The sequence below is a fragment of the Peromyscus eremicus genome, chromosome 7 (genome assembly GCF_949786415.1).
Source record: "Peromyscus eremicus chromosome 7, PerEre_H2_v1, whole genome shotgun sequence".
In the NCBI taxonomy this organism is placed as follows: domain Eukaryota; kingdom Metazoa; phylum Chordata; class Mammalia; order Rodentia; family Cricetidae; genus Peromyscus; species Peromyscus eremicus.
In genome coordinates, this window is record NC_081422.1 from 43,360,087 (window position 1) to 43,386,060 (window position 25,974).

A 25,974-nucleotide genomic window follows, 5' to 3' on the forward strand; every position below is an offset into this window, starting at 1 on the left:
CTCAGCATCTGGGATGTTGTGGCAGGGGGGCCAAGGGGAGTTCAAGGCTAGTCTGGGCTATAGTGTGAATTGAGAGAGAGATGGGGGTTGGGGGGAAGAGGAGGAGGAGGAGGAGGAGGAGGAGGAGGAGGAGGAGGAGAAGGAGAAGAAGGAGGAGGAGGAGGAGGAGGAGGAGGAGGAGGAGGAGGAGGAGGGAAGGAAGGAAGGAAGGAAGGAAAGAAAGAAATCTAGCTAGAGAAGCCTCAGTTGGTAGGGTGTGTGTGCTCAGTTAGTAGGGTGTGTGTACTCAGTTGGTAGGGTGCATATGCTCAGTTGATAGGGTGTGTGTACTGAGTTGGTAGAGTGTTTTCCTAGCATACACAAAGCTCTAGCTCCTCAGCACCACAAGCACTAGGTGTGGTGGTTCCCAGAATTTCAGGGGGTGGGAGCAGGAGGATCAAAAGTCCAAAGAAGGCCACCCCTAGTTGTATAGTAAGTTCGAAGCTACCTGGGGTACACTAGATCCTGTGTCAAAACAAGCCATCCGACCTCTGCATGGTCCCTCACTGAAAACAGAGTCTGTGAGAGAGAGACTAGCTGAGCAGACAGAGCTCCAGCATCCCAGCTACATGGTTCATGTGTCCTCTAGCCAGCCCCAGGAAGCTTGGGGAAGAGCTCTACACAGGTGAGTTCGGGGAGACAGCCAAGATCATTCCTTGGTGCCTGTGCCTCCCTTGCAGAACTAAGTAAGAGTTCCCACTATGTGTCAGAGCTGCTGATCTGACCTGAGGGCTGCTCAGTATTTGATCTGGTAGAGGCTCCTATAGAAGGTCTAAACCCCACTCTCATTCGGCAGCACTAGGGTCAGAAGTACAATAAAAACTGCCTTGGGTGTTGGGTAGACACAGCCGTAAATGAGGACTGTGTCCTCACACAGTCAACCACGCTGCTCCTGTAATGTTACTGACCACGGCATAAAGTTGGGGATGAAAAGGAGCATCTGACCCAGGTGAGCTGGATCCGAGACCACATCCAGACCAACTCACAGACAGAACTGCAGCAGTTTCTCAGAAGAAGACAGGTGAGCATCAACCAGGAGACTCCAGACTCCAGAAGCCTGATAGGGTCCCCTCTCCCACAGACACTGTCCTTTGTATTGGGGACCTGTTGGGTACAGAATTTGGAGAAGACTGCCCATCTATCGTGTCTTCTCACTGGCTAGCTTCCCTCGGTTTCTGTTAGTTAGATAAGGCCACCTGGTTTATCCAAGTGATGCTCCTGTCTGATCTTTCCATCCATCCATCCATCCATCCATCCATCCATCCTTCTTCCATCTGCTATTTCCTTGATACCCTCCCATCTGGTACAGGAATCATGACACACAATCCCACTATGTTTCATTACCATTCTCTGTCCAGCTAAGAGGTGCTCCCATCATGCCACCCCCAGGTTGGGATCAAGTTATGGGGAAACCTATGCCTTGCTTCTCCACAACTCTGCCCTTTCTTTATCCCCAAAGCAAGAATAAATGCCAAATACTTCATCTGTACCAACACTCTAACCTGCTAGCTTAAAATAAAATAAGCCTTGTGGCCTCTACCCTATCATAGCCAACCCTGTTAGGATCCCAGCCAATTCCCACAGTTTCCTGGCATCTGATTTTTCTATCTTGCCTTTCTGTTTGCACTGGTAGCTGTGATGATTTTTCTTCCACTGAACATTCCTCAGATTGCTGATAGGTGGGAAGAGGGCAATGCACAGAGAGCAGCGGGGAATGGGGAGGTGGTGCATTAATCCTGGTGCCTGGAGGGAGGAGAGGAAAGGCCTCCCATAAAGTGCATCTAGCCAGGGGTAGCCAGGGCCGCGAGTGCACACAACACACACACACACACACACACACACACACACACACACACACACACAGAGGAGTATCTTCTCCCTCCCTTGAGTTCCTCAGATCTCACACCTTAGCATAGAGGGGTCTGGCCCCAGATCTAGCTGCTTGGGATGACCATCTCATTTCAACCCTCAGTCAAAAGCTCATTTTTCCTTTCAGCAGCCCACAGTGCAGCACCAAGGACTCCAGATTCGAGCCACATGGTTACAAGGTTATGAGGACAGGGACATAGTCTACACCACCTCACACAGGCTCCAGTAGACGAGACTGTTTGGAACCCCACACATTAGAGCTCAGAGCCAACAGGAGGACGCAAAAAGGAGGCTAGGACTGCCTTGAAGACAGAAGGGTGAGTTCTTCGCTTTCATGGTGACTACATGGTGGCCACAGCTCCAGTGACTTTGGATGTCACTTCAATCAGCATCAACCCTAAAGCCAACCTCAGAAAGCTGGAAGAACTACTGAAGATGCTTCCCCTGCACATGGCTGGTTTACTCCTCCCAGCCCTTTGAGATACAGCTCAGCCAACCATCATTTCTTCCCATCAGGGTCCCATCACCTGAGAACCCACAACTCTCGGGACAATTCCATCTTTTTCGGCCTTCTCTAGTAGAAAGAAAACTATGTACACAGACTCATTGAGAACTCTTGGTTCTGGAAGGAAGGCTTGGGAGACACAAAACTAGAAAAAAGGCCAGGCATTTGGTACACAACCTTAATCCCAACACTGCTGACCAGGGGCAGAAACAAGTAGGGCTCTGTGAGTTCAAGTCCAGCCTGGTCTCCAGAGCTAGTTCCAAGCTATCTATGGTTACTGCAGTAAGATCTTGTCTCAAAAACAAATAAGTTAAATTTTCTAAAAAAACAAATCTGAAAAGAAAGCCTTTTATTTGTGTGTGCACACTGCTATGCATGAGTGGGCTCACGGGGGCCAGAAGTCACATTAGGCATCTTCTTCAATTGTTCTCCACTCCAATCCTCTCGTTGAACATGGAACTTGTAGATGAGGCTGACTGGCTGGAGAGACCCAGGGTCTGTCTATCTCCACCTCCCCAGGGCTAGGATTACAGACGCATTTTGCTGAGCTTGGCTTTTTGGTGGTGTGCACGGCTTTTTACACAGGGATCCAAACTCGGGTCTCAGGTTTGCAGAGCGAGCACTTTCCCAACCGAACCATCTCTCCAGCCTCACCCCCACCCCAAGAGTGACCTTAAAAAGTGACTTTCTATCATACCCCACTTTCCACAGCATGTTCTCATCTGGAGAAGATGATAAGGCTTATCCGGTCAGGTTGGGGACGGGGTTTCCTCTTAAGGAAAATGTAAGCAAAAACAAGCACAATTTCGTCAGTCTATTTCTGAGCAGACCAAGTACCAAGAAGACACATATCCGCAATTGTTATTTTATGTATCACTGGGGGGGGGGGAAATGGCTACTTTTAGCTGAATGCCACTTTCCATAAAGGTACAGCCCACAGCGGCCAATCAGGCAACTTCGGAGCAAGCTGCGGCTAGAGGTGATTGTATCAGTTCCCCACCCACCTCAGGTCCCCTAAATGAGCAACAGGAATGGAGGAAGGGGAGAGTGCGTACGAAAGTGGAAAATCCGCCCAAGATCAGCAAAACAGCCAGCCGGAAGTTGTGCAAAAAGGTTAGCATCCATGACGACAGAAAACCGGATTTGTGGGCACAATTCATCAGACCCAGGGATGAGGGATGAGAACGATGGGCGTATAGTTTATGGCAAACAGAAAAGACAAAGCTACTATTGCCTCCCTCTCTGATGAGCACTGGTCAATGCTCCCCCACCTGTTCTGCGGGAAGGTGCAGATCCTCTTCTTCACTGGATGGCTGGCTACAAGGAACCACAATGCACGAGAGGTTAAGTCTTAGTTGGAATCTCTCTGCCTTGCTAGGAATTAGTCTCAGCATTTTCTTGTGTATTAGTAAAAGAAATACTACCTACCTCTTAAGGACGTTGTAAAAAAAGTGCAATTCCAGGTAAAGTACTGGTCCTGAACCAAGTATGTCATAAGAATTCAAAAGGGGGGGGTCATTGTGCAGAGAGCCAGAGGGCAGCCAAGGCTAGCCCTTGTGATCGCAGAGGGGATAAGAGACTAAACAAACTGTAAGACCAAAACTCTTACATATGTCCTTCTCCTTGACTTGAACTAAAACCTCCTCTGCCTCACAATGTGTCTCCCAGAACAGATGTTTGGGTCCTCCGGGTATGTGTAGGACTTAAACAACATCCAAGGCATGCTACTGTCCTAGGCTGAGGACAATGGCCTGCTATTACACAACTCTGGCCAGTAGGGGTAGGAAAAGCTGAAGCCTGATAACCCTCGATCCCTGGCCACAGGAGACCCTCAGCCTGAATCCCCACTTCCTGCCCTTTTTCTTGCACTCACCAGTTAGTCACTCTGGGCAAAACAAAAGCATAGATCAAATCACAGGAAAACCAGATGGAAGCCCCAAAAGCAAAACAGAAAAGAAGACCTAGAAGCTGGGTCCATGGGTTCCCTAATGCTTTGGACAGACACCATTTCCTCTCACCATCCTCTAAAATTAACTATGTGCCCTCCTATGCCTCAATATGGGAAAGAATGGTTTGGTTTTGCTTTTGTTTTTTAACACAGAGGAGTCCGGTCCCCAGATTCAGGATGGGCCAGGCATAAAGGAACGCCACCAGGGACAGGAGATGTGCAAGGCTGGGGCAGGGGATTACCTGTGCTGCTCTACGGCCTCGTTGTCCGGAAGCTCGACCCCACACACGCTGCACTGCTCCCCCAGAGGACGGCTCTCGGTCTTCATGCCCACAGCCAGCTCTCCCAGCTTGCTGAACAGCTCCCTCTGGATGAAGCCCTGAGGCAGCAGGCCCCCATAGGTGCTGAAGTCCATGGAGACGGCCAGGGCAGGTTGCACATGGAGACCAGAGGTCCCTGAAGAGGGCATGCTCAACACAGCATCGGCCTTGTGGTTGGGCAACACTGAGTAGATGCCCAAATGCTTCTCCACTGGGGGTACCAGGGGCTCCTGTCGCCCGGGGGGTCCCTGACCAGCTTCAACAGGAGGAGACAGCTGCTCACCACTCTCTTCTCGCCCATAATGAAGCTCCCTGGCGCTGGTGATGACGCTGCTTCTAGTGGGAGTCCCAGGCCCCTCTTTGTTCCTTTCTTCAAGCTTGTCCCCCATCCCTCCTGAGATGCTGGACTCAGCTGCCCCAGGGCTGTCCTGGCCAGGGACTTCATCGACCTGCATCATCTCTGTCTTCACCTCAGCCACCCCGGGGTGCCGCCCACCCCCTACCAGTGTGGACTCTTCAGGCCCTGCAGGTGGCTGAAGAGTTCCTTGCAGGAGAGACTGTCCTATGGTCATCAAACTGTCCACTGCTGCCTTGGTAGGACTCATGGCTGAAAGACCAAAAGAGGTGGAGACCGAAGGGCTCTGGTCCACCATAGGCCCGGGGAGGCTCTGTCCAGCCACGCTGGCATACCCACTCTCCTCGCTGGAATGCTTCGAGATGAAGATGTTCTTGAGGTATCGAGCCTTGCGGTCCTCTTCTTCTTCGCCCCCACCATCAGCCATGGTGGCCTCTGTGTCATTGTCATCGGATGCCTGGATGGTCTCCAGGATCTTCAGGCACTGCTCCTCCAGGTACTCAATTTCCAGGATTTCAGCTGCATACAGCAGGTCATCCAGGTCCTCTGCCTTAGCTTGCAGTGTGGCTGTGTAGGCATACTCCAGAATCTGCTGGAAGGTCTTTGGCGAGAGGAAGTCCAGAGTATAGTGCTGGCTGTTTCGGTGGAAGAGAATCTCAAACATCTTGCTGGTGCAGGCCAGCACCGTCCGGTGGGCATGGAACTCCTGGCTGTCCACCATGATGACCACATCGCACAAAGTCCCGGCCAGTCGCATCTGATTGGCCTTGCACAGCAGCCCCGTAGGGTGGCTAGGGTTCTGCAGCTGGATCATACCCATCTTTGTCAGATCCATGATGCTCCCCTTGGCTCAGGCATGGGGCTCTCTTTCCTTCTTTGCTCTGCGTGGTGGGGCAGGGTAGGCTTCCTGGGCGAGCGGAGGGGACTGAGGAAGGGAAGAAGAGAAGAGGGAAAAGAGATGAGCAAGTGACAACGTCCCCAGTGTCCCTAGAAATAAGAATTCAAACATTACAATATGCCTCCACTCTGGCATGACGCTCTTGGGGGTTTTAATGGAAGGGGCTTGGGCTTCCTAGAAATCTATGAATCAGCCTTTGCAACAAGCCCAGGGTTCTGAGAGTAAAAAGAAGGTTATGCTTCCCCATATGTTTAATCAACTGCTCTGTAGCATCTGCTGGATGAAGTGAAATGAAGATCACAATGAGTCCTAGGCATTCTTTAAGCCTGAGAGTAGAGATTTTTCCATGTAAGACCAGTGTCCACCAGGAGGCTTACAAACATGCTTAAAATTAACGAGTTTTTAACCCTTTCCTTTAGTCAACTGAAGCATTCAGCTTTACTGCTGACCCCCTATAAGCAAACTCTCATCTTCAATGCTTGTCTAGTTCTACTTCCCTGAGACGGCCTTAGGAGACAAGCCAAATCTAGCCAGGGCGCTAGATGTGGTGGTGCCCTGTTATCTACGAGCAATGGGGCTGTCCTCTGCTAGCCATGCCCTCTGTCCATCATCCAGTGTCTTCTATGGCCTCTGTCCTTGCACTCTGGAATCTGGGCTGCAAAGGACTGGCCTACCCATTTTTAGGCAGTAAAAAGAACACACATGCACACACAATTCACATTCTAGCTTGTCATTTCTACCTACAAGTTCCTCAAAGTTACTGCGTATGTCCAAGGTGTGTGGGGTGGTGTGTGTGTGTGTGTGTGTGTGTGTGTGTGTATGTACTAGCCAAAGAGTATAACATGCCTGCATACAATTATACAAGATGGTACAGCCTCCTCCTTTCCCTTCTGCCCACAAACGCCCAATGGACAGAATGCTCTAAAATGGGAAAGCAGAGAGACACCATAGAAAGGTGTGTTCCCAACAGCTTTGAGGGCTCATGACGGACTGGATGCCTCCCAGGTGTTGCAAGCCCAGTGACAAGGAGAAAAACTGACATGGGACATGGCTCTAGAAGTGACATTGGCACCAGCATCTCTGGTTAAGTCCAGAAGGTGGGGAAGACAGGGTTGTAACACAAAGGCCTCTCCCGGAGCCTGTTCTGGATCACTGAGTGGCTCCCCATTCTGAACAGCCACTGGGACATGGACAGAAAGACCTAACGGGCCCAGGTCCCAGCTTCTGCCTAGCTGTGGCCAACACCTCACACAGCCAATGGCCTGGCTCCGAAGAGGCTGGAGAGAGCTAGGCTTCTCACCCACTCTGCACGGAGCTGGCCTTCACCCTCAACAGGAGTCTTAAGGACTCTTAGGCACAAACTCATGCAGAAAAGGTTAACAGCACTGGCTGGCCACTCTTACTGCCCACCCCAAAGTGGAAACGCAGGGTATCAACAAGGGTGAGACATCCGTTCATCAAAGGCTTCATGAACATGGTGTGCATTCAGCAGAGATCAGAGTTTCAGAGGACTAAGAGGGAGAACCAAAATAAAGAAGGTTCGCTGCCTGAATATCTTCCCCCAAAGGAGCTTTTTGGGCCTTGAGGCAAATCAAGGTGCCCTCTCCCTCACCCGCGGCTGGGCACCCGCGATCGGACCGTCGCTAGCTGCAGCGATCAGCCAGGCGGCGCTGGGCAAAGCGCTAACTCGCCAGAGCTCCGAGGATCGATCGCGCTTCCAACACACCCCTCGTTCCCAGCGACCCCCGCCGAGACTTGCAGAGGACTTTGGCAAACTTGGTAAAGCAACTTTTCCCCGCGAGTCAGGGCTTGGAAAAAAGGGAACCGAGCTAAGAAAAGAGGGAAAGCGAAAGAGACCGGGGAAAGGAGAAGGTCCTAAGCGGCTGGACGGCGTTGCTAGGCCGGCCAGGCGGCGCAACCCGCAGGAGAAGGGGAAGCACAAAAGCCCTGCGGCGAATGGTGGGAGGCCAAGCAAGAAGAGATCTCCGGGTCCTCCGTCTCCCACCCAAGCAAGATCAGGATCCCCGGGAAAGCCATCAGCCAAGGTCCCCGGCCTCCCGCACCAGCTGCCGGCGTGCCCGAGTTAGACACGCTAGGAGCGTGGCGGGGAGGAGGCGAGCTGGTCGCTGCGAAGCGCGTCTAGGCATTCCGGTGGGTCAGCAGGCTGGCAGAATCGTGCGCATTTCGAGCGCGTGCGGGAGCGTGCGAGGGGCTAGGCAAGCTTGCAGCCCGAGCGCCAGGGTGGGAAAGACATCCCGAACGCATCAGGTGCAGAGCCCGGGAACCCACCGTGCGCGGCCGGGAGCGCACAGCGAGCTCCGGCGCCACGGCTGCTCCCACCGAGAGCCGAGGAGGACCCGGAGCACCGGAGTCTCTTCTAAGCTTCCCTCTCTCCTTAAAAAGGGGCATCAAGTCCAATCAAGAAAAAAGAAAGATCCCACCACGTTTTTCTCTAAAGAAAACAAAACCCAAGCGGTACCAGTCCCCTCCCCTCCGCCCCCCACGTCCACTCCTTGGCTCCTTCGGTTCTAGCTCCCCAGCGGAGCAGCGAATAAACACAAATAAATAAGGCACAATCCTATCTCACGCTAAGCGCACCGGTCCGCATACATATGAGCACCCACAGGCTCTCTGCTCTTCCGCCAGCCCTTGGCTGTACAAAGCCACCCAATCCCGATCACACGCGCCCGCAGCCCCGGCAGACCTCCCCGCTTGCCACCTCTCACCCGGACCGTGCCCCGAGGAGGAAGGTTGGGGAGGCAGCTGCGCCCAAGCTGACAGCCTGGGCTCCGTTTTCTAGCTGACCCCCAACCGGCGCAGGCGATCGTTGCAGCAGCAGCAACCAGAGAGCCCCGCAGGAGCCCAGCGGCCGAGTGGCCAGAGCTAGCGCCACCCGCCTAAACCTCTCCCGCCCCAGGGCGCCCTGGCGGGAGGCGATCGCTGGGCGGTGCGTGTCCTTCCCGGGTTCCCTACACACACACACACACACACACACACACACACACACTCACCGCTTGCCGAGCCTGGAGCTTGGGGTGGGTGTGCGTGCCTGGGGGGTGAGGGGTGTGCCTGGATCGGGGAAGGGGTGTTGCTGGGGAACTGTTGCTCCGGATCTCACGGCGGCAGCGGCGGCATCGCCCGGCAGTTCGCAGTACCCGCTCTCATCACCCTTAACTCCTCTCTGCCGCTAGGTTAGCAAATCACCACCGGCTGCGGCGCCTCCGCCGCGTCCCACGTCAACGCCGAGCCCCCTCCCCTGCGAGGCCCCGGCGCCTCTCCATCTTTAGTGCTGGCGGCCGAGCCCGGCTCCCTGCCCACAGCTGCCCCCTCCCCTCCCCCTGTCCGGCCTCGGCCCGCCCACCCCGCCCCACCCCCGCCCTGGAGGAGCCCGTGCGCTTTCCTAGCCCGGCCCTCCCTTCCCGGGCGCTCCCCTCCCCTCCCAGCGCTCGGCGCTCCGGGCTTCGCCTGACATCTAGCTGCTGCCCGGTCGCCCGCGGCCGTTGCTCGTAGCTAGGCGGAGAGGGCAAAAGGTTGCAAGGCAGAGGGGCAGCAGAGGACCTGTCAACTCCTAATGGGGCAGAAGGATGAGAGGGAGGAGCAGTCCCCATTTTAGCCTCAGGTTTCTCATTTCCAATGGGCATGTGGTGTATCCCGCGCCCCTAACTCCCGTGCTCAAGAGCGGAGTTTTGTACGGTTTTCTAGTATTTGCACCAGTTCAGTGTGTGGCATCTAGCCTTTCACTTTCACTCCGGATTCGGGTTGCATCCTGCCTTACCCTAGACATTGGTTTTAAATGGGTTGTTTTCCCAGTCCCCAACCAGGCCTCTCATGCCTGCCCTTAGGGGGTGAGCGTTTGAGTTAGCGGGATTTGGCCAGTCAGATCCAGAGGGGCCAGTGGAGATCTGGTAAGGGGGCGGCGTCTCGGTTTTGCTATCTGGATAGTTGCAAGCTGAGGTCAAGGCCTGAGTAAAACTTTTTCACTCTTAAATCTCGGGCATCCTCCCCGCAACTTCCCCGGCCCCAGGAATCTGGATGCAAAGTTCTGAAGATCCTGCGCTCAGCTCAGGATCAGCCTTTCCATGCGAGTGGAAGCTTGGAAAAGCGTTGGGCCTCTCCAAAATACTTTCTCCCCCATTTTTAAAGGGGATTGAGATGACCAACGGTAGGGTAGAGAGAGACCAAAGAAAAATGTATCCTTCCTCCAGCTGCGGTAAGCTGAGCCGGGGGTGGGGTGAGGGGGAAGGTATTTTTTTGAGCCCTGGCCTCTGGCCAAAGCCCCAGAGCATTGATGTTGGGGGTGTGGTGGAGAGCGCCACCCAGGGGTCTCAGAAAAGTCACCCACACAGCCCTATCCTGAAGTCCTGAGGTCTTCGTAGTTCCAGGCTTCAGTGAGGGGGGTGCTGTGTCCTTGACTGGCAAGGGCTTCGCATCTCCCACAGGACTTACCGAATCGCATTTTGGTGCCCCACGAGCTAGGGAAGGAGGAAGGTAAGGGCGGTGAATGGGAACAAAAACCCACGAAGACCAGATGGGCTAAGTTTACACACGGTCTGCACGGGGTTGCTAGTGAGGTGTTCATCACGACCAGGTATTCATTCTATCTCAGCAAGGGACACTCCAGTTCTCAGCCTAGCAGTGGGAGAGAGGAGTCAGCAGAAGGGCGCACTAGGAAAGTGAAGGAAGAAAGCAGCGATTGAGTTACCCTCTAATAGGCAACATCACATGGACCAGGCAAGGGGAGACCCTCCACCCCACCCCGAAGTCATTTGGTATACAACAAAAAGCAACCCTATTTAAAGGCTACCTGATTTTTCAAGCTAAGGCCAACCCTCTGTAAGACGAGGGATTTGAGGAAAAGAAGGAACTGCCATAAAAGAAAAAAAGCAAGAGTGGATGAGCATAAGGGGGCAGGAACACCCCCCCCCCACAGCCTACCCCCACTCCCCCACCCCCTACCGCTGCTCTATGGATGCCTTGCTAGAGAAATGGAACCACCGCACTTGTTGAGTTCCTGCCTAAGGAAAGCTTGCTGTCTCTGGTCCACATCCACCTACCAGCCTCTCTCCAGCAGTCACCGGAGAAGCACACAATTAACCTCTGATCCTATTCTCCCATTAATCCTCAAATCAGAGAAAAAGAATCTGTGGACACAATGAGAAAGAAAGAATGATTCCTGCCTGGCTCTGGCCTCCACCACCACCACCCCCAACACACACACCCCACCATAGTCACTCTATGTGAAAATCTCCCTTGCTTCATAAACTCTGCCCATTAAAGAGCCCAGCCCTTGTTAGTAAGTGTTAAAGAGAGAGTAATGCCTGGATTTAAGAGGTGGAGAAGGTAACAGAAAGGGGGTAAGGCAAGCGAGGCTGTGGGCTGAGTGCCAGTGTTGGGCTCCCAAGCATTTCCACTTAGCGATGAAGGCTGGCCGCTCGGCAGTTTGATAAGGTTTATTGGGCCCAGATAAAGCAGCAGCAGCCCCCACCCGCAAAGCACCACCATTTATAGCAGGAGCTGTGTCCTTGGGTCCTGGAAGGCTGATGAGAGTCCCCAGTTGAGAGATGTCATACGGTAACGCCTAAAACCAAGCTGACTGGAAAAAATTATAAAATCATGGGAACAATCTCTCTCTCTCTCTCTCTCTCTCTCTCTCTCTCTCTGTGTGTGTGTGTGTGTGTGTGTGTGTGTGTGTGTGTGTGTGTTTTCCTTCAAAGATGTGGTAAGAGAAACTGGAAAACCAGCTCCTAAAAAGGCAAAAAACCATGGGGCATGGTGGTGCATGCCTTTTATCCCAGCACTCTGGAGACAGACAGGTCGAACTCTGTGTCTTTGAGGCCAGCCCCAGGCACTTAAGTGAGACCTTGCTTCAGAAACAAAACAAAGCATGGAACCTGGATTCAAGGTTTTCTGACAAAATGCAAGAGGCCCCAGTCTCAGTCATGCTAGAAGCAGAGATGGAGATGAGCTAACCCTGAGAGAGGATTCCACTATAAAATCCCCTCATTCCTTCACCTCCCCATCTCCCTGTAGAGCCCCAGCCATGTAGCCTTTCCAAGCTCAGCTAGTGGAAGAGTACAACTGGTCTGAGGGAAACATACCGGAAGGAGATGGTAGGAGTACTGATTCACTCAGAGCATCCCTGTGAATCTTAACAGGTTGCCTGTATTGTTTCAGTTGGTCCTCCCTGTTGGCATTCTATGACCATCCTCATTTGGCGAGAAGGGGAAGCTGAATCCTAGAGTCTGACATGATTTGAATCGTGCTGTGTGACTGCACAGCTCAAGCCTAGATTAGCCAGCCTTTATTGAGAGGAGGCAACGAAACAAGCAAGGCTTTTAATTTCCTCTCTTTCTCTGCTGAGGACAGGGCGAGGTTGGTAGCTCACTGAGCTGAGGACCCAGTGACCCAGTGACTCTTTCTTATCGTGTAAGGCTTTCTGCACTTGCCTTCCTGGCCCAGAATCCCAGACTGCTGGAAGGGAGTTTTGAGTGACAACACAACATCCAGTAGACACTCAGTGCTCGAGTATTTTGCTTGCATATGAATGTAAAGTCTTAATTCTTTGGGTTGAGGATACAGTTTAATCCATAGAGTTCTTGACTAGCAAACAGCAAGTCCTAGGTTCGATTCCCCAGTACTGAATACACTGATGTGGTGTGCATGTCCCCATGTTCTGTATTCCATAAGTGAATTAAGTGCAACAACTTCATGAGACACGTCTTCCAAATAGCAGTGGGGGAAGTACTGAGGTAAAGTGCATGGTCTCAGAACACCCAGTCAGAAGATGCTGCTTAGATGATCGTTTCCACCATCCTTTTTCCACCATGAGGTACTGAACAATGGGGACCACAACTTGGGCATCTCTTCTAGACACAGAGGACACCCTTGCTGGCATCTACAGTAACTATTGGTTGGTTGAAACAAGGTCCCACTTATATAACCTCTGCATACCAATACACCTTGCTAGAGAACAACTTTTCAAAGACAGACGAAGGAGGGATTTTTTTTTTAGCCCCAGCAGCCTTGGGGTCACTGTGACCCCAAGATATTTGTGATTGAGGACAAGAAAGTGTTTTCTTTCCTCTTTCTCTACCCAGCATATTGCAAATGGCGTTGGGACCTAATGTTGTCAACTCAAATGGCAAATCTGAGTTGTTATTAGTGCAAAGATGCCCTGAGGGGGTAGGCCGTGTGGATGAGATCTGCAAGGGATGTTATGGGGAAGTGTGTTTATAATTATAATGGGATTTAATGTACACTGGGACCAGATGATGGCAGCCATTTAAAAAAGAGATGCCTAATAAGAGAGGTCCCTTAATGGCAGGCAGCAGGGCTCAGGTTATTATGGGAAAGTGCAGCATTTCACTGGGTGTCACTAACCATGTGAAAGGTTGTATAGGGTTCCCAACAAAGCTTTGGAGTGAGATACAGCAACTACTGTTATCGGCTACAGAGGTACATCATTTTAATGTTCCTGTTTGGAGAGGGGCTGTGTACACACACACACACACACACATACACACACAAGCATTTTCTGCCTTACACACAAACTCACACAGGCCTCAGGCCAACACCGGATAGCTCTGGGTGTTTCTGGAAATCTGCTTTGTGCTGAGAAAGACAGCCTCAATTTCAAAACTAAACTTTTGTAGCTATCGAGGGGTGCATTTTCCATATAGTATGCATGGAGGGAGTCGGCATGACTCCCATTATAGGTAATGATAGTCCCACAGCTAAGTCCCCAGACACCATGCTGAAAATTAACCCCCAAGTTTTCACTGGGGAAACAATGGGGCCTTTAAAACAAATGAAACTACATGTTTCTTTGTTGGGAGCCAGGGAAGAAGGGAAGCGTGCCATTTTTTTTTTTTTTTTTTTTTTTTTTTAGGTGTTCAACTTATACGAGGCAGTCATTTAACTCTCTGGTCTATCCTTACAGATTTTGATTCCAAGGCTGCTTTGGGGGCTAGAGACTGGCTGGTCAACCAGAGCTCCTGGGTTTGGTTCCCAGCACTCACAGGGCATCTTGCAACTGCCTGTAACTCCAATCTCAGGTCCTAGGGAATCCGGCACCTTATTCTTTGGCCTCTGTGGGCATCAGGCACACACATGGTGCACAGACATACGTGCAAGCAAAACGTTTACATACATAATGCAAAAATGAATAAATCATTTTTTTTTTTTTAAAGAAAACATGCTTGCTACTGTAGCTAGAGTTTTCCTGCCTGGCCCATAGTCAGGACAAATCTCTCTCACCTGCCAGTCCCACAGCCTCTGAGACCCGACCAAGTAAACACAGAGACTTATATTGGTTACAAACTGTATGGCCACTCTCTCACTCAGCTTCCTATTCTCTCATGCTACTCTTACAGAGGAACAGAATTCCATTCCAAACACTCATGATGGGCAGCTCACAACTACCAATAATCTACTTCCAGGAAAGCCAATGCCCTCTTCTTACCTCTTCGGGCACCCACACTCACATGGGCACACATATATACATAATTAAAAATAAAACTTTCAAAAATATATATATAGCAGGGACCAGGTGTGGTGATGTACACCTTCAATCCCAGCACTTGGGAGTCAGAGGCAGGCAGTTTTCTGTAAGTTTGAGGCCAGCCTGATCTGCAAAGCAAGTTTCAGGCCAGCTAGAGCTACGTAGTGAGACATTGACATTGTCTCAAAGAAATAAATAAAGCCAGACATGGTGGCACATGCCTTTAATCTGACATTGGGAAGATGGATGATCTATGAGATTGAGGCCAGCCTGGTTTACTTGGCTATTTCCATGCCAAAAGCTCTAAACACACACACACACACACACACACACACACACACACACACACACACACACAGAGAGAGAGAGAGACAGAGAGAGAGAGACAGAGAGAGAGAGAAATAGAGACAGAGACAGAGAGACAGAGAATGCCAAGGCCACTGTTTTCCAGTGAGTAAGAATGCCATAGCTTTGGACAAAACCTGGAAGAGTATAAGGTCACAATTCTTGGAGATGCTCTGCCAAGCTATATAATTGAGACATTTCTTCCTGATAATAAAGAAATTTATAAAAACCACTTTATTCCCCCACTACTGCACCTACACTTGCCATTGTCTGTGTGCAAAACAAGGTCTGGCCTCTGTGGGTCCTAAAAGCAGAATATGCTTAGGCACATTATCACTACGTTTTGGTCAATATGTGGCCACAAATATGACAGTGTCCCCATAAGACAGTGTCTGTGAAGCTGTAATCACCTGATGATGTCAGCTGACATTACCAGCCTTGTCTTAGTCTGTATGTGCACACTCACACAATGACAAAATCAACTCCCGGGATGTTCAGAATGGATCCCTATCGTTTCTCAGCACACACCTTCCTCTACCCTGACCCAGGGAGAGAAGGCAAGCCAGTAGAGGAAGTGAACGCTCTGCTTCCAGCCACCCTTCTAGCTACTGAGGGTCTGGAGTTAGTCTTCAAAGAGAAATTGTCAGGGTCCAAGGGCTGGCTCAGTGGGCAAAGGCACTTGCTGGCAAGCTGAGGACCTGAGTTCCATCTCCAGGCTCCACATGGTCGGAGGAGAAAACGGACTTTCCCACATTGCCCTCTGACTTCTACTTCCCCACGCAAGCAAACATACATCCTGACACATTGTATGTGTATGTGGGGGCCTCACGCAGGCATGCACACCTTTAACTCCAGAACTCTGGAGGCAGAGGCAGGTGATTTCTGCAAGTCCAGGGTCAGCCTGGTCTCTACTCAGGAAGAACCTGTCTCAAAATAAAATACAGATTTTCTTTTTTAGCTTTTTTTTTTTTTTTTTTTTTTTTTTTTTTGAGACAGGGACTCACTCTGTAGCCTTGTCTGGCCTGGAACTTGTTATGTAGACCAGACTGGCCTCAGTCTCATGGAGATCTGCTTACCTCTGTCTCCTGAGCTCCTGAGTGCTAGGACTAAAGGTGTGAGCCACCATGCCTGGCTGAAAAAAAATTAAAGGAATTATATGTCAGGCTTTCACAAATCACAAGATGGAGTTATGTTTTTCAGTGACTGGTAGTTTAAGGCAGAGACCTTAAAATTAGAACAAAACAGATGCTAATATCCTATAGATTGGAATTTAAAATTTATGTCAGTTTTTAAGATAACAAGAAAGATTGCCCAGGGCTTTTCCCTGGAGAACAGTTCGCTCTATTGCCCTCTGTGTTGAGTGGGTGGGAGTCTGGAAAACGCCCCAGAGTAGAGGCTGCTCTGGACTCCAAGCCAGACTCTTGGTATGCTGCCTTCCTTACCAGTCCAGTTCTTTTTCCTCTTTTGAGAGCCATTGCTAGATCTTTGAGTAATTTTCCCCACTCCACCCTCTGTCAGAATTAATCTCTCCCTCCTCCATGAGTCCCTTTGCACTGTTTGGACATTTATCATCATGCCGCCATCTGCCTTGCATCTGACTGAACGTTGCATGTTCTGACCACCCCCTCCATTGGGAGCTTCCAGAGAGCCAGGCCTCGGTCCTGTTCTGTGTGGCATTCTCTCTTCCAGTCCCAGAGCCTGGCTCTCAAGTTGGGTAGACATATTTGAAGACAGACCAAGTGAATTCATGCATATATGCAGAACTGGTTCATGAAAGACTTCTGCCTACAGCCCTCCATTGCCTCTTCCTACCTGTGACCTGACCCCCACGGCACAGATATTTTGGAAGCAGAGCTGTGAGGATGAGAGGAATCTGAACCTTTAGGATCCATTCTAATCAGAGGGACTGAGTGAGTACTGTGTCTACCACACAGGATCTGAGTGAGCCCTGAATTGCGAAATCCTCACCTGGAAACTGTGGGCCATCATGGTGTCCACTTCACTCAGGTCACTGGGAAAATGCACAAAGATTTGAAAGCCATCCATCCAGGTATTGTATGTCTATAGTTCCATGCTGAGATAGAAGGATGTCTGGAGTGGAGGCGTTTAAAACCACCCTGGACCACTTAGTGAGACCTCATTCCGAAAACAAAATAAGGGCTTTGGAGATGGCTCAGTGGAGAAGCATTTGCCTGCACAGGTGAGGGTCTGGGTTCCAGCCTAGCACTGATGGAAGTGAAGCATTAGATACTATTAGCATAACTATTTTTTACAAGAATGAAGTAGATTGGAGATGTAGCTCAGCTAACAGTGCTTGCCTGGCATGCATGAAGCCCTGGGCCTCATCCCCAGCATTGTATAAATGGGGCTTGCTTATGGCCTCATTAGAGGCAGGAGGATCAAAAGTTTAAGATCATCCTCAGTTCATAGCAAGTTCTAGGCCAACCTAGGCTACAGGAGACCCTGACTCAGAAAAAAAAAAAAAAAAAAAAGAGTAGCCTTTAATTCTTGGATTCTACTTGTGGTTAAGCTCAGTGGTTTGTGGCCCTGTTCTCCCAGTCTGGTCCCCTTTATTTAGTAAAGAGCAAGCTGGTAAATGGAAAGCAAGGCCAGGTGGGCAGGGGGTGGTGTTAATTTTCACCTTGTAGCATTCCATGTTTATTAGTGTGTACGGACGGTAAATGCAGCAGCCTGGTTTCCCTGAGTTAAGTAGCAGTCATGCCCAACTGGCTCTTCATGTACCATTACTCCAAGTGATTGAGCCAATTTTTCCCTCCGCCGTGAGTTTAAGTTGTAAACCTCTCAGCCAGACAGGGAGGCAATGATAGGCTGCCTGTTGTGATTATTATTAACCTTTAGCGTTATGTTCATAGGACCAGGGGGCCGCCAAGGAGCTGCTGGCTCCCATCTGCCCACTGTGCCCACTCGGCCTCTCTTCACAGGGAAGCAGGCACGTGAGTGTTCCCTTTAGCCTAGCAAAGAGGCTCGTCCTATCAGCCTGTGGTGAGAGGTCACTGTGCTGGGCGAGTGGAGAAATGTGGAGCATGAGGGAACACACCTGTCAAGTACAGGGAAGGCAGAGTGAGGAGGACTGGGTGTTCAAGGCCAGCCTGGACTACATGAGATCTTATCTTCAGAAATAAACAAATAAACAACCATGTCCAGAGGCTAGAGAGAGATGACTTGGAGGTTAAGAGTGTATACTGCTCTTACGGAGCATTAGAGTTTGGGTACCAGCACCCCTGCCAAGTGGTTCACAGTCTCCTGTAACTCCAGCTCCAAGGATCTGATCTAGACTCTTCTAGACTCTGAGGGTACATGCACTCGTGTGCACATACACACAGACACACTTGATTTAAAAAAAGAAATAATGATAAAAATTAAAATTAAGTCTTTGGGGGGAAAAGATGTCATCAGGCTAATGCCAGTACTTGGTTGGTAGAGGCAGGCAGATCTCTGTGAGTTCAAGTCTAGTTTAATGAGTTCCAGAACAACCAGGGCGACATAGAGAGATGCTGTCTCAAAAAAATAAATAAATAAATAAACTTTTTAAATAAAAAATATTTTTAAGGGTATCCAGTGCTCTCTGTTCATAGTCACAAGATCTTAAACTGGGCATTATGGGAAATCTGGAAAAGAGATCTTCTATGGATGCCAAAATATTTAGAAATACTTTGTCAGCCAGAATTTCTTCTCTTTGCCATCTATTTATTAGCAGAATGCTGAGCTGAGCAGCTGAGACTCCCTGAGACAATGGCTGTGGAGGTTTGAATAAGAGTGGCCTCCACAGGCTCACGTGTTTGAATGCTTAGTTACCAGGGAGTGGCACTGTTTGAAAGGATTAGAAGGATTAGGAGGTGTGGCCTTGTTGGAGGAAGTGTGTCACTGGGGGTGGGGCTTTGAGGTTTCAAAAGCCCACGCCAGGTCCAGTGTCTCTCTCTTGGCCTGTGGGTCAGGATGTAGCTCTCAGCTACTGCTCCAGCACCCTGTGTGCCAACGTGCTCCCAGCCTTGATGATAATGGACTAGATTTCTGAGACTGTAAGCAAGCCCCCAATTAAATGCTTTCTTTTATAAGAGTTGTCATGGTCATGGTGTCTCTTCACAGCAACAGGGCAGTGGCTAAGACAGAAGTTGATATTAGGGAACCGAAGTGACAGACCTGAGCATGTTTTTGTTTGGAGGAATATGTAATTAAATGAGGAGGTCAAGTCCCAGTTCCATCAAGCAGCAGAACTTTTTGGGGGGGGGTTATGGAGCCAGGTGCTAGTAAAGATGCCCCCCCCAAGGAGAGTGTAGAGCGTGGAACCCAAGTTGTTTACAAAAAGATATGATTAGAGCTTCAGGTCAAGAAAGATGATGTCAGTACAGGATTCCCTCATGGACAACACTGTAAATACTGTAGACTAGGCACATGACTGGGTAACCTTTAAGCTGATTGGCTCAACTGGGCATTTACCACCGCCCCTCCCCCCCCCAGCCTTGTTTTCTTTATGCTTTAAAAGAGCTTGCTGTTTTTAAATAAATGAGTCCTTGCCTGACTTGGCTCCCCGCTGCCTCTGATTGTCTCCTGGGAAAAAGGGAGGCTGGGGAACCAGGAGCGGTGCACTTACCTTTCCTCGGTGGTTTCAGGTCATCCCTTCTCCGGAGACCTAAGTTCCCGGTGGGGCAGGACCCCACAGAACTCGGCAGCTTCACTGTGTGATTCTAGCTGTAGAGATAAGGATACGAGACAGGGCGTGTGGAATCTCTATGACTAAGGAGAGCTGTGAAGCCAGGTGTGTGTCGGTGTGCTCCTGCATGGAGACCTGGAGAAGCGACACATGAAACTGTGGAGGTGAAGCCTGGATTACATGGAAGACTCCAAAGTCTTAGAGATGCCGGAGTTGTGGGAGCCCTGCGTAGGTACAGAGCCAGTCCAAGAGAGAGAAGGATGTTGCAGTCAACAAAGCTAGAAGGAGTTGGAGATCTGAAAAGCACTTTGACATCAAACATAGAGACGCAGAATTGTGAGGTTTTCATGCTGGTTTGGTCCTGCTTTGGTCCAGTATTTATTTCCTCACTCTGCTCCCTTTCCTCCCTTTTGGAGTGGTAATGTATACTCTGTGCCATTGTATGTTCCAGGCATGTGAGCTGCTTTTTTATTTTATAGGGGTCATAGTGAAGAGATTGCCATGGGTCTCAGAGACTTTGAACTTTGGACTTTAAAACGTCATTGATACTGTAATAGACTGTGAGGACTTTTGAAGTCGTACTCAATGTGTTTGGGGCTTATGTTATGGCTACAAGCCTATGGGGGCCAGGGAGTGTAATGTAGTTTGAATAGGAATGGCCTCCGTAGGTTCATATATTTGAATGCTTAGTCACAAGGGAGTGGGACTATTTGAAAGCATTAGAAGGATTAGGAGGTGTGTACTTATGGAGGAAGTGTGTTCCTGGGGGTGGACTTTGAGGTTTTAAAAGGCCATGCCAAGCCCAGTCTCTCTCTCTCTCTCTCTCTCTCTCTCTCTCTCTCTCTCTCTCTCTCTCTCTCTGCCTGCTCCTCTGATCAGGATGTAGCTCTCAGCTGCTGCTCCAGCACCCTGTGAGCTACCACGCTCCCTGCCATGTTGATAATGGCCTAAGCCTCTGAAACTGTAAGCCAGCCTCAGTTAAATGCCTTCTTTTATTAGTGTTGCCTTGGTCATGGTGTCTCTTTCTTCATAGCAATAGAACAGTGACTAAGGCAGAAAAAAATTTAAACATTTTTAAATAAAAGAAAAATTTAAAGGTATCCAGCACTCTCCGTTCATGTTCACTAAATCTTAAACTGGGTATTATATCTGAGAAAGAGATCTTCTATGGATGCCTTGATAATCAGAAATAATTTGTCAGCCAGAATTTCTTCTCTTTGTCATCTATGTATTAGCAGAATGCTGAGCTGAGCAGCTGAAATCTGCCAGGTCAATGGCCACTTCCTAAGTGTAGCTAGGTCACGGAGATTATATATATTTATGACGGTCACTTCAGGAACTAGGCACCCAGGCCTACAGGGACAGGAGAAAGTGTCACATAAGCGCCTCTCTGCCCTAGATCCGTGGTGGTTCTTGGTTCTGTCATCCGTTCATCTTCTCCTTCCTCCTTGTGGTGTAATCACAAATTGGCAGGACCGCAGTTCCTCGTGTGGGCAGCTTGTTTTGATTTGCTGAACAGTTTGGTCTCTGCAAAATGTGAGAAGAAAAGAGGCCACCCTCCCAACAGCCCCTGGCATGGTGGGGGATGGGGTGGGATGGGTCGCTGCGCCACTTCCCTGTTCAAAAGCCTGCTGTGCCACAGCCACTGAGAAAGCTAATGAGTCAAGATTCCGCCCCTCAGGAAGCTTACTGTCTGATAAACAAGGACTAGAAACAGGAAGGACCGGTGGGAGGCTAGGGAGAGGGATACGTTGTAACCGATGGAGCTGGGTTCTGCCTTCTCCATCTGTTCTACTCTTACTTTGCTCAACTCCTATCCACACACAGTGTCGTGGAGAGGACTCTGCCTACAGGATCTTGTAGCTTATGTGGAATGCCTATGGATTTGATAGGCTCTTTTAAAAACACTTTAGCATGACTGTCATTTATTCCCATCATGACCTTTATTAAACAGTGCTCACATTGTAGTAATCACAGCTGACGTTGTAGTGAGCGCTGGCCCTCGTCGTGAGTTACTTACTTATTCCTGCAGATAGTCCCAGGAGGTGGATTCTTTTGCCATTCCCATTTCACAGAGGAAGGAAGAGGCTGAGCCGGAGAGGCAAGGCAACCTTCCCAAAAGGACACACAGCCAGCAGGCAGCCTGTTGCTGCAGACCCAGCACTTAGAGCCCCTTTACCCTCCTTATTAGTCTTCTCCTTCTTCTGTATCTTTGTGTGTCTTAGTTACTTTTGTATTAGTGTGAAGAGACACCATGACCAAGGCAACTTACAAAAGAAAGCATTTAATTGGGGCCTTGCTTACAGTTTTAGACTGTGAGTCCATGATCATCATAGCAGGGAGCGTGGACAGAGGTCAGGCATAGTGCTGAAGCAGTATCTGAGAGCTTACACCTGATCCCCAAGCAGGATGCAGAGAGAGAGACTGGACCTGGCTTAGGCTTTAGAAACCTCAAATCCCACCCCTTGTGGCACACCTTCTCTAACAAGACCACACCTCCTAATCTTCCCCAAACAGTTCCACCACCTAGGTACCACACATTCAAGTATATGACTATGGAGGCTATTCTTATTCAAACCACCACAATATGCACGCCATGTGTGTGGTATGCACACGTGTGGGTATAGTCACTTGTGCAGGCACACATAGAAGCCAGAGATCAACTCCAGGTATCTTCTTATCTCTCACTGAACCTGGAGCATGTTCTTTAGGCTAGACCGACTGGCCAGCAAGCCCCCAGGACCCACCCATCTTGTTGCCCCCAAAGCTGAGGTTGTAGGCATTTACCACCACACCTGGCTTTTACATGCGTGCTGGAGATCCACACTCAAGTCCTCAGCTTGCACATCAAGCACTCTATCAGTGAGCCAGCTCCCCAGCCCTTCATTCTCCCCATTTGAACTATCTTGTCCCGCTCTTGGCAGAGGTGTTTGAGCCTTCTTTAGTGGAAGGAAAAGAGGTGGAGTGAGGCTGACTTCAAACCCACTGGACTTTTCAAATCTTAGGCCGTCCTAAGCAGGTTAGAGGCTCTCTTTCTTGGGAATGGAACACTGGGAGCCTCGCCAGGTTGCCTTCAAGCAGAAGTGTGGGTAGTAAATGCCGTTTGCTATGACCCAAGTTCCTCTAGTCTTCTGCACGTGGTGAAGAAAACGGTTTCCCAGTCAACCCCACAAGGAAACTCGAGAGGTAAAGTGGAGGAAGAGCTTCTCCAGGGGCCACTTCTGGACTGATAGACCCTGGGACTGATGGCCATGGTGTCCGTTATGACACTACATGGATTTGGAAGGGTGAGCGCAGGCACCGTGAAGAATGGACTGAAAGCCATGCAAGCAGACCAAGGAGAAAGTAGCTTCTGTCTTTCTCTTCGTACCTCTTCAGGGTCCTCTGGCTTGGCAGTGCTGCAGAAAGGGACTTTACACCTACCCTGATTCAACCGGATGATTTTTATAGAGAGGAAGCCAATCAGAGAAGTGCTACAATATCCCCAAAGCCACAAGGCTAGTCAAAGTCAGGACATGGGACCAAAGCCAGCCTGGGGCTACCATGAGAATTCACAGAAGGCATTCAGTCATTCTTGGAAATTGTTTTCCTGGCACACAGCATGAACCTTTTGGAAGTCTTTGGTTCTGGTATATGGAATTGGTGTTCAAAGCCAGCTCAGAGGATGACCTAGCTTCTTTTTGGTTGCTGTGATAAAATACTCTAAAGGGGGAGTTTATCCTAAGGATACTTGCATGGTGGGAAAGTCAAGCAGCCTAGAGCTTGAAGCAGCTGCTCACATTGCATCTGTAGTCAGGAAGCAGAGCACAGGAATGCCCTTTCTCTTTTCATACTGTCCTGTAGTGGGTAGCTGTTCCAGCTTTGACCTGAAAGTACTACCCCCATCGAGGCTTCTGGTAACTGTCACACCTACGAGGTGGGGACGAGACAGGAGCCCTTAAGACCTGAGATCCGGATGTGCTGGCTCTCTTGGTTCCTGGATCCTGGACGCTGGAGGTAGACCGAGCAGAGTTCTCCAGAGAACACCGCTGGACCACACCTCTCCTGGACTCTGTAACCTATCCCTTTACTTGTAAGTTACCCCACAAAATAAACCTTCCTTTTAACTATGTAGAGTTGCCTTAATACTTCCACCAATACTGTCCAGCATCCCTTACTTAGGGCTGGTGCCACCCATGGTGAGTGGGTCCTTCCATCTCAATTAAGCTAGCTAACATAACCTATGACAGGTATGCCCAGAGGCCCATCTCACACATAGATTGCAGAGCTTACCCAGTTGACAACTGAGATAGTCATCATAGAGGGTGATGAAACTAGGTGACCAAATGTGAGCTCACAAACAAGTGGAGCTGGGGAGGAGTGAGGCTGAAAGTCTCCTGTGACTCATAATCCAGCGCTGATGGCCGTTGTGTTGTAAGAAATCTGTCCTAAAGAAAAAAAATCTGTCCGTGTCCTTAGTGTGACCAGGTAGAAGCAAATCATCTACACTTGGAGATTTCTATTATTTGTCCTGTATGTATATTCTTTAGTGTATGTGTGTGTACGTATGCATATATACACACACATACCCAGGGACAGTCATTTTGACATCTTCATTTAAAGTGGATATATTTTAATTTTAAAAAATCATTATTTCTGTGTCTATGTATGTCTGTGTGAGTCTGTGTGCACAGGTGCCCAAGTAGGCCAGAAGAGGCCCTTAGATCCCTTGGAGCTGGAGTTACAGGTGTTTGTGATCTGTGCTTCGATCTGAACTCGAGTCCCTACGGTAGAGCACTATGGACTCAGCTGCTGAGCCATCTCTCCAGTTAACTTGATAATCATGATTCTTGCAGGCACAGTTAATGAATGTGTGCCTTTAGTAGTTAGCAAGGGTGACAGTCCCATGGAGAAGCAGAGGAATCACATTCACCAGGCAGCGGTGGCACATGTCTTTAATCCCAGCACTTAGGAGGCAGAGCCAGGCAGATCTCTGTGAGTTCCAGGCCAGACTGTTCTACAAATGAGTTCTAGGACAGCCAGGGCTACACAGAGAAACCCTGTCTTGAAATTTTTTTTTTAAAAGGGGGCGGGATGTGTGTGTGTGTGGGAATTACACTCATGGTCTAAAACACAGAACTGCTATTTAACAGCTACATAAAGTTTGGCAGATTTAAAACTCAAGCTTCAGTCTCCTCCCCTCTAAAGTAGGCATACCTGGTGTGAGGGTCCATCCCCATCATCCACTTGACAGGGTCCCGGATCACTTAGGAGACACACCTTTGGGTGTAGAAAGAGCGAACACCCAACCTGAATGGGGACAGCACTATTCCATGGTCTGGGGTCCTGGATGGAAAATAAGGGGCGAGGGTAGTGCCAGCACTCCCCTCTCTCTGTCTCCTGACTGCAAAGGCCGTGTGACTACCGCCACAGCTGGAGCTGCTGTTACTGCCGCACACTCCCTGACTGTATCTCCCAACACCGGAAGCCAGATACACCTTCCTCCCTTAAGCTGCGTTTGTAGGGGATTTTGTCTCAAAACAAGAAAAGTAACTAACACACCAAGAGTCTGTGTAACCTCCAAGAAGTGAAGAAGCGCGGCTGAGATTCCGCATGGGTAAAGGACAACACTGGAAGTAAGTCGAGGGCTGTCAGAGTCCCAATCCTGGTTCCCTCCTGGGCACCCCTCTTGCATCTGTATAAAGGAAAGCCAAGGAGGATCATCTTCGATGGGATGTCACCATCAGGACCACAGGTGCTGCATAGCCTGCCCAGTCCAGTCTTTTTTTTTTTTTTGGTTTTTCGAGACAGGGTTTCTCTGTGTAACTTTGTGCCTTTCCTGGAGCTCACTTGGTAGCCCAGGCTGGCCTCGAACTCACAGAGATCCACCTGCCTCTGCCTCCCGAGTGCTGGGATTAAAGGCGTGCACCACCACCGCCCGGCCCAGTCCAGTCTTTTTAAAGCTATCATGTAGAGGCTGCCTGAAAGAATCATTTACAATTGCATGTAGGTTAATATTACATATGGCTCTAGTGATATATATGTTAGATTTCAGTTTTTAAAAATAATCTTCTTCTACCCCCTCACCCATATCTAAAAATAAGATGCCAAAAATATTACCTGGGAGAGAAATGTAATGAAAAGCAGGAAAAACTATAAATTGACTACAGTCTATTGCAAGATGTGGTGGTTCCGGTTTATGGAGACCCAATTCTGCAAAGCTCCATCATTAAAGGAGACTGTGTTTCTAGGGGGACATATTCAAACAAGCTATCCCAGTAGCTGTCTTTACACTGGTGACTTTTTTTCCCAAGAAAGACTGACTTACTGTCGACTCTTTCCAGAAAGAGTTTTCGTTCTATTGAGTTTGTCATTAATGACAAGGAAAAGAAAATAATAATAGAGGACTAGTAAGGTTTTTTTTGTCCCATTAGGCACAGAATGAGCATCATGCAATGTTGTGAACATTTCTAGTTAGAAGATTAGGATTCATGTCCAGCTCTATCAAATGTTTCCTGTGTAACCCCTGGCCAGTCACTTGATA

The 25,974-nt window shown here is 49.5% G+C and overlaps 1 protein-coding gene across 3 annotated transcripts in view; it reads right to left on the bottom strand.

Moving 5' to 3' along the window:
* Zbtb16 (zinc finger and BTB domain containing 16) overlaps positions 1-25,974 on the bottom strand; it is a 212,504-nt gene that overhangs the window by 172,918 nt on the left and 13,612 nt on the right. For 2 of the 3 annotated variants that reach the window (XM_059267813.1, XM_059267814.1), the window contains one exon: positions 4,604-5,961. In XM_059267813.1, coding sequence (XP_059123796.1) covers positions 4,604-5,871 — 1,268 coding nt within the window. In that variant the 5' untranslated portion in view covers positions 5,872-5,961. Of the gene's footprint in view, positions 1-4,603; positions 5,962-8,945; positions 9,173-25,974 lie in introns of those variants that run through there. The other variant, XM_059267815.1, reaches the window with a different exon arrangement.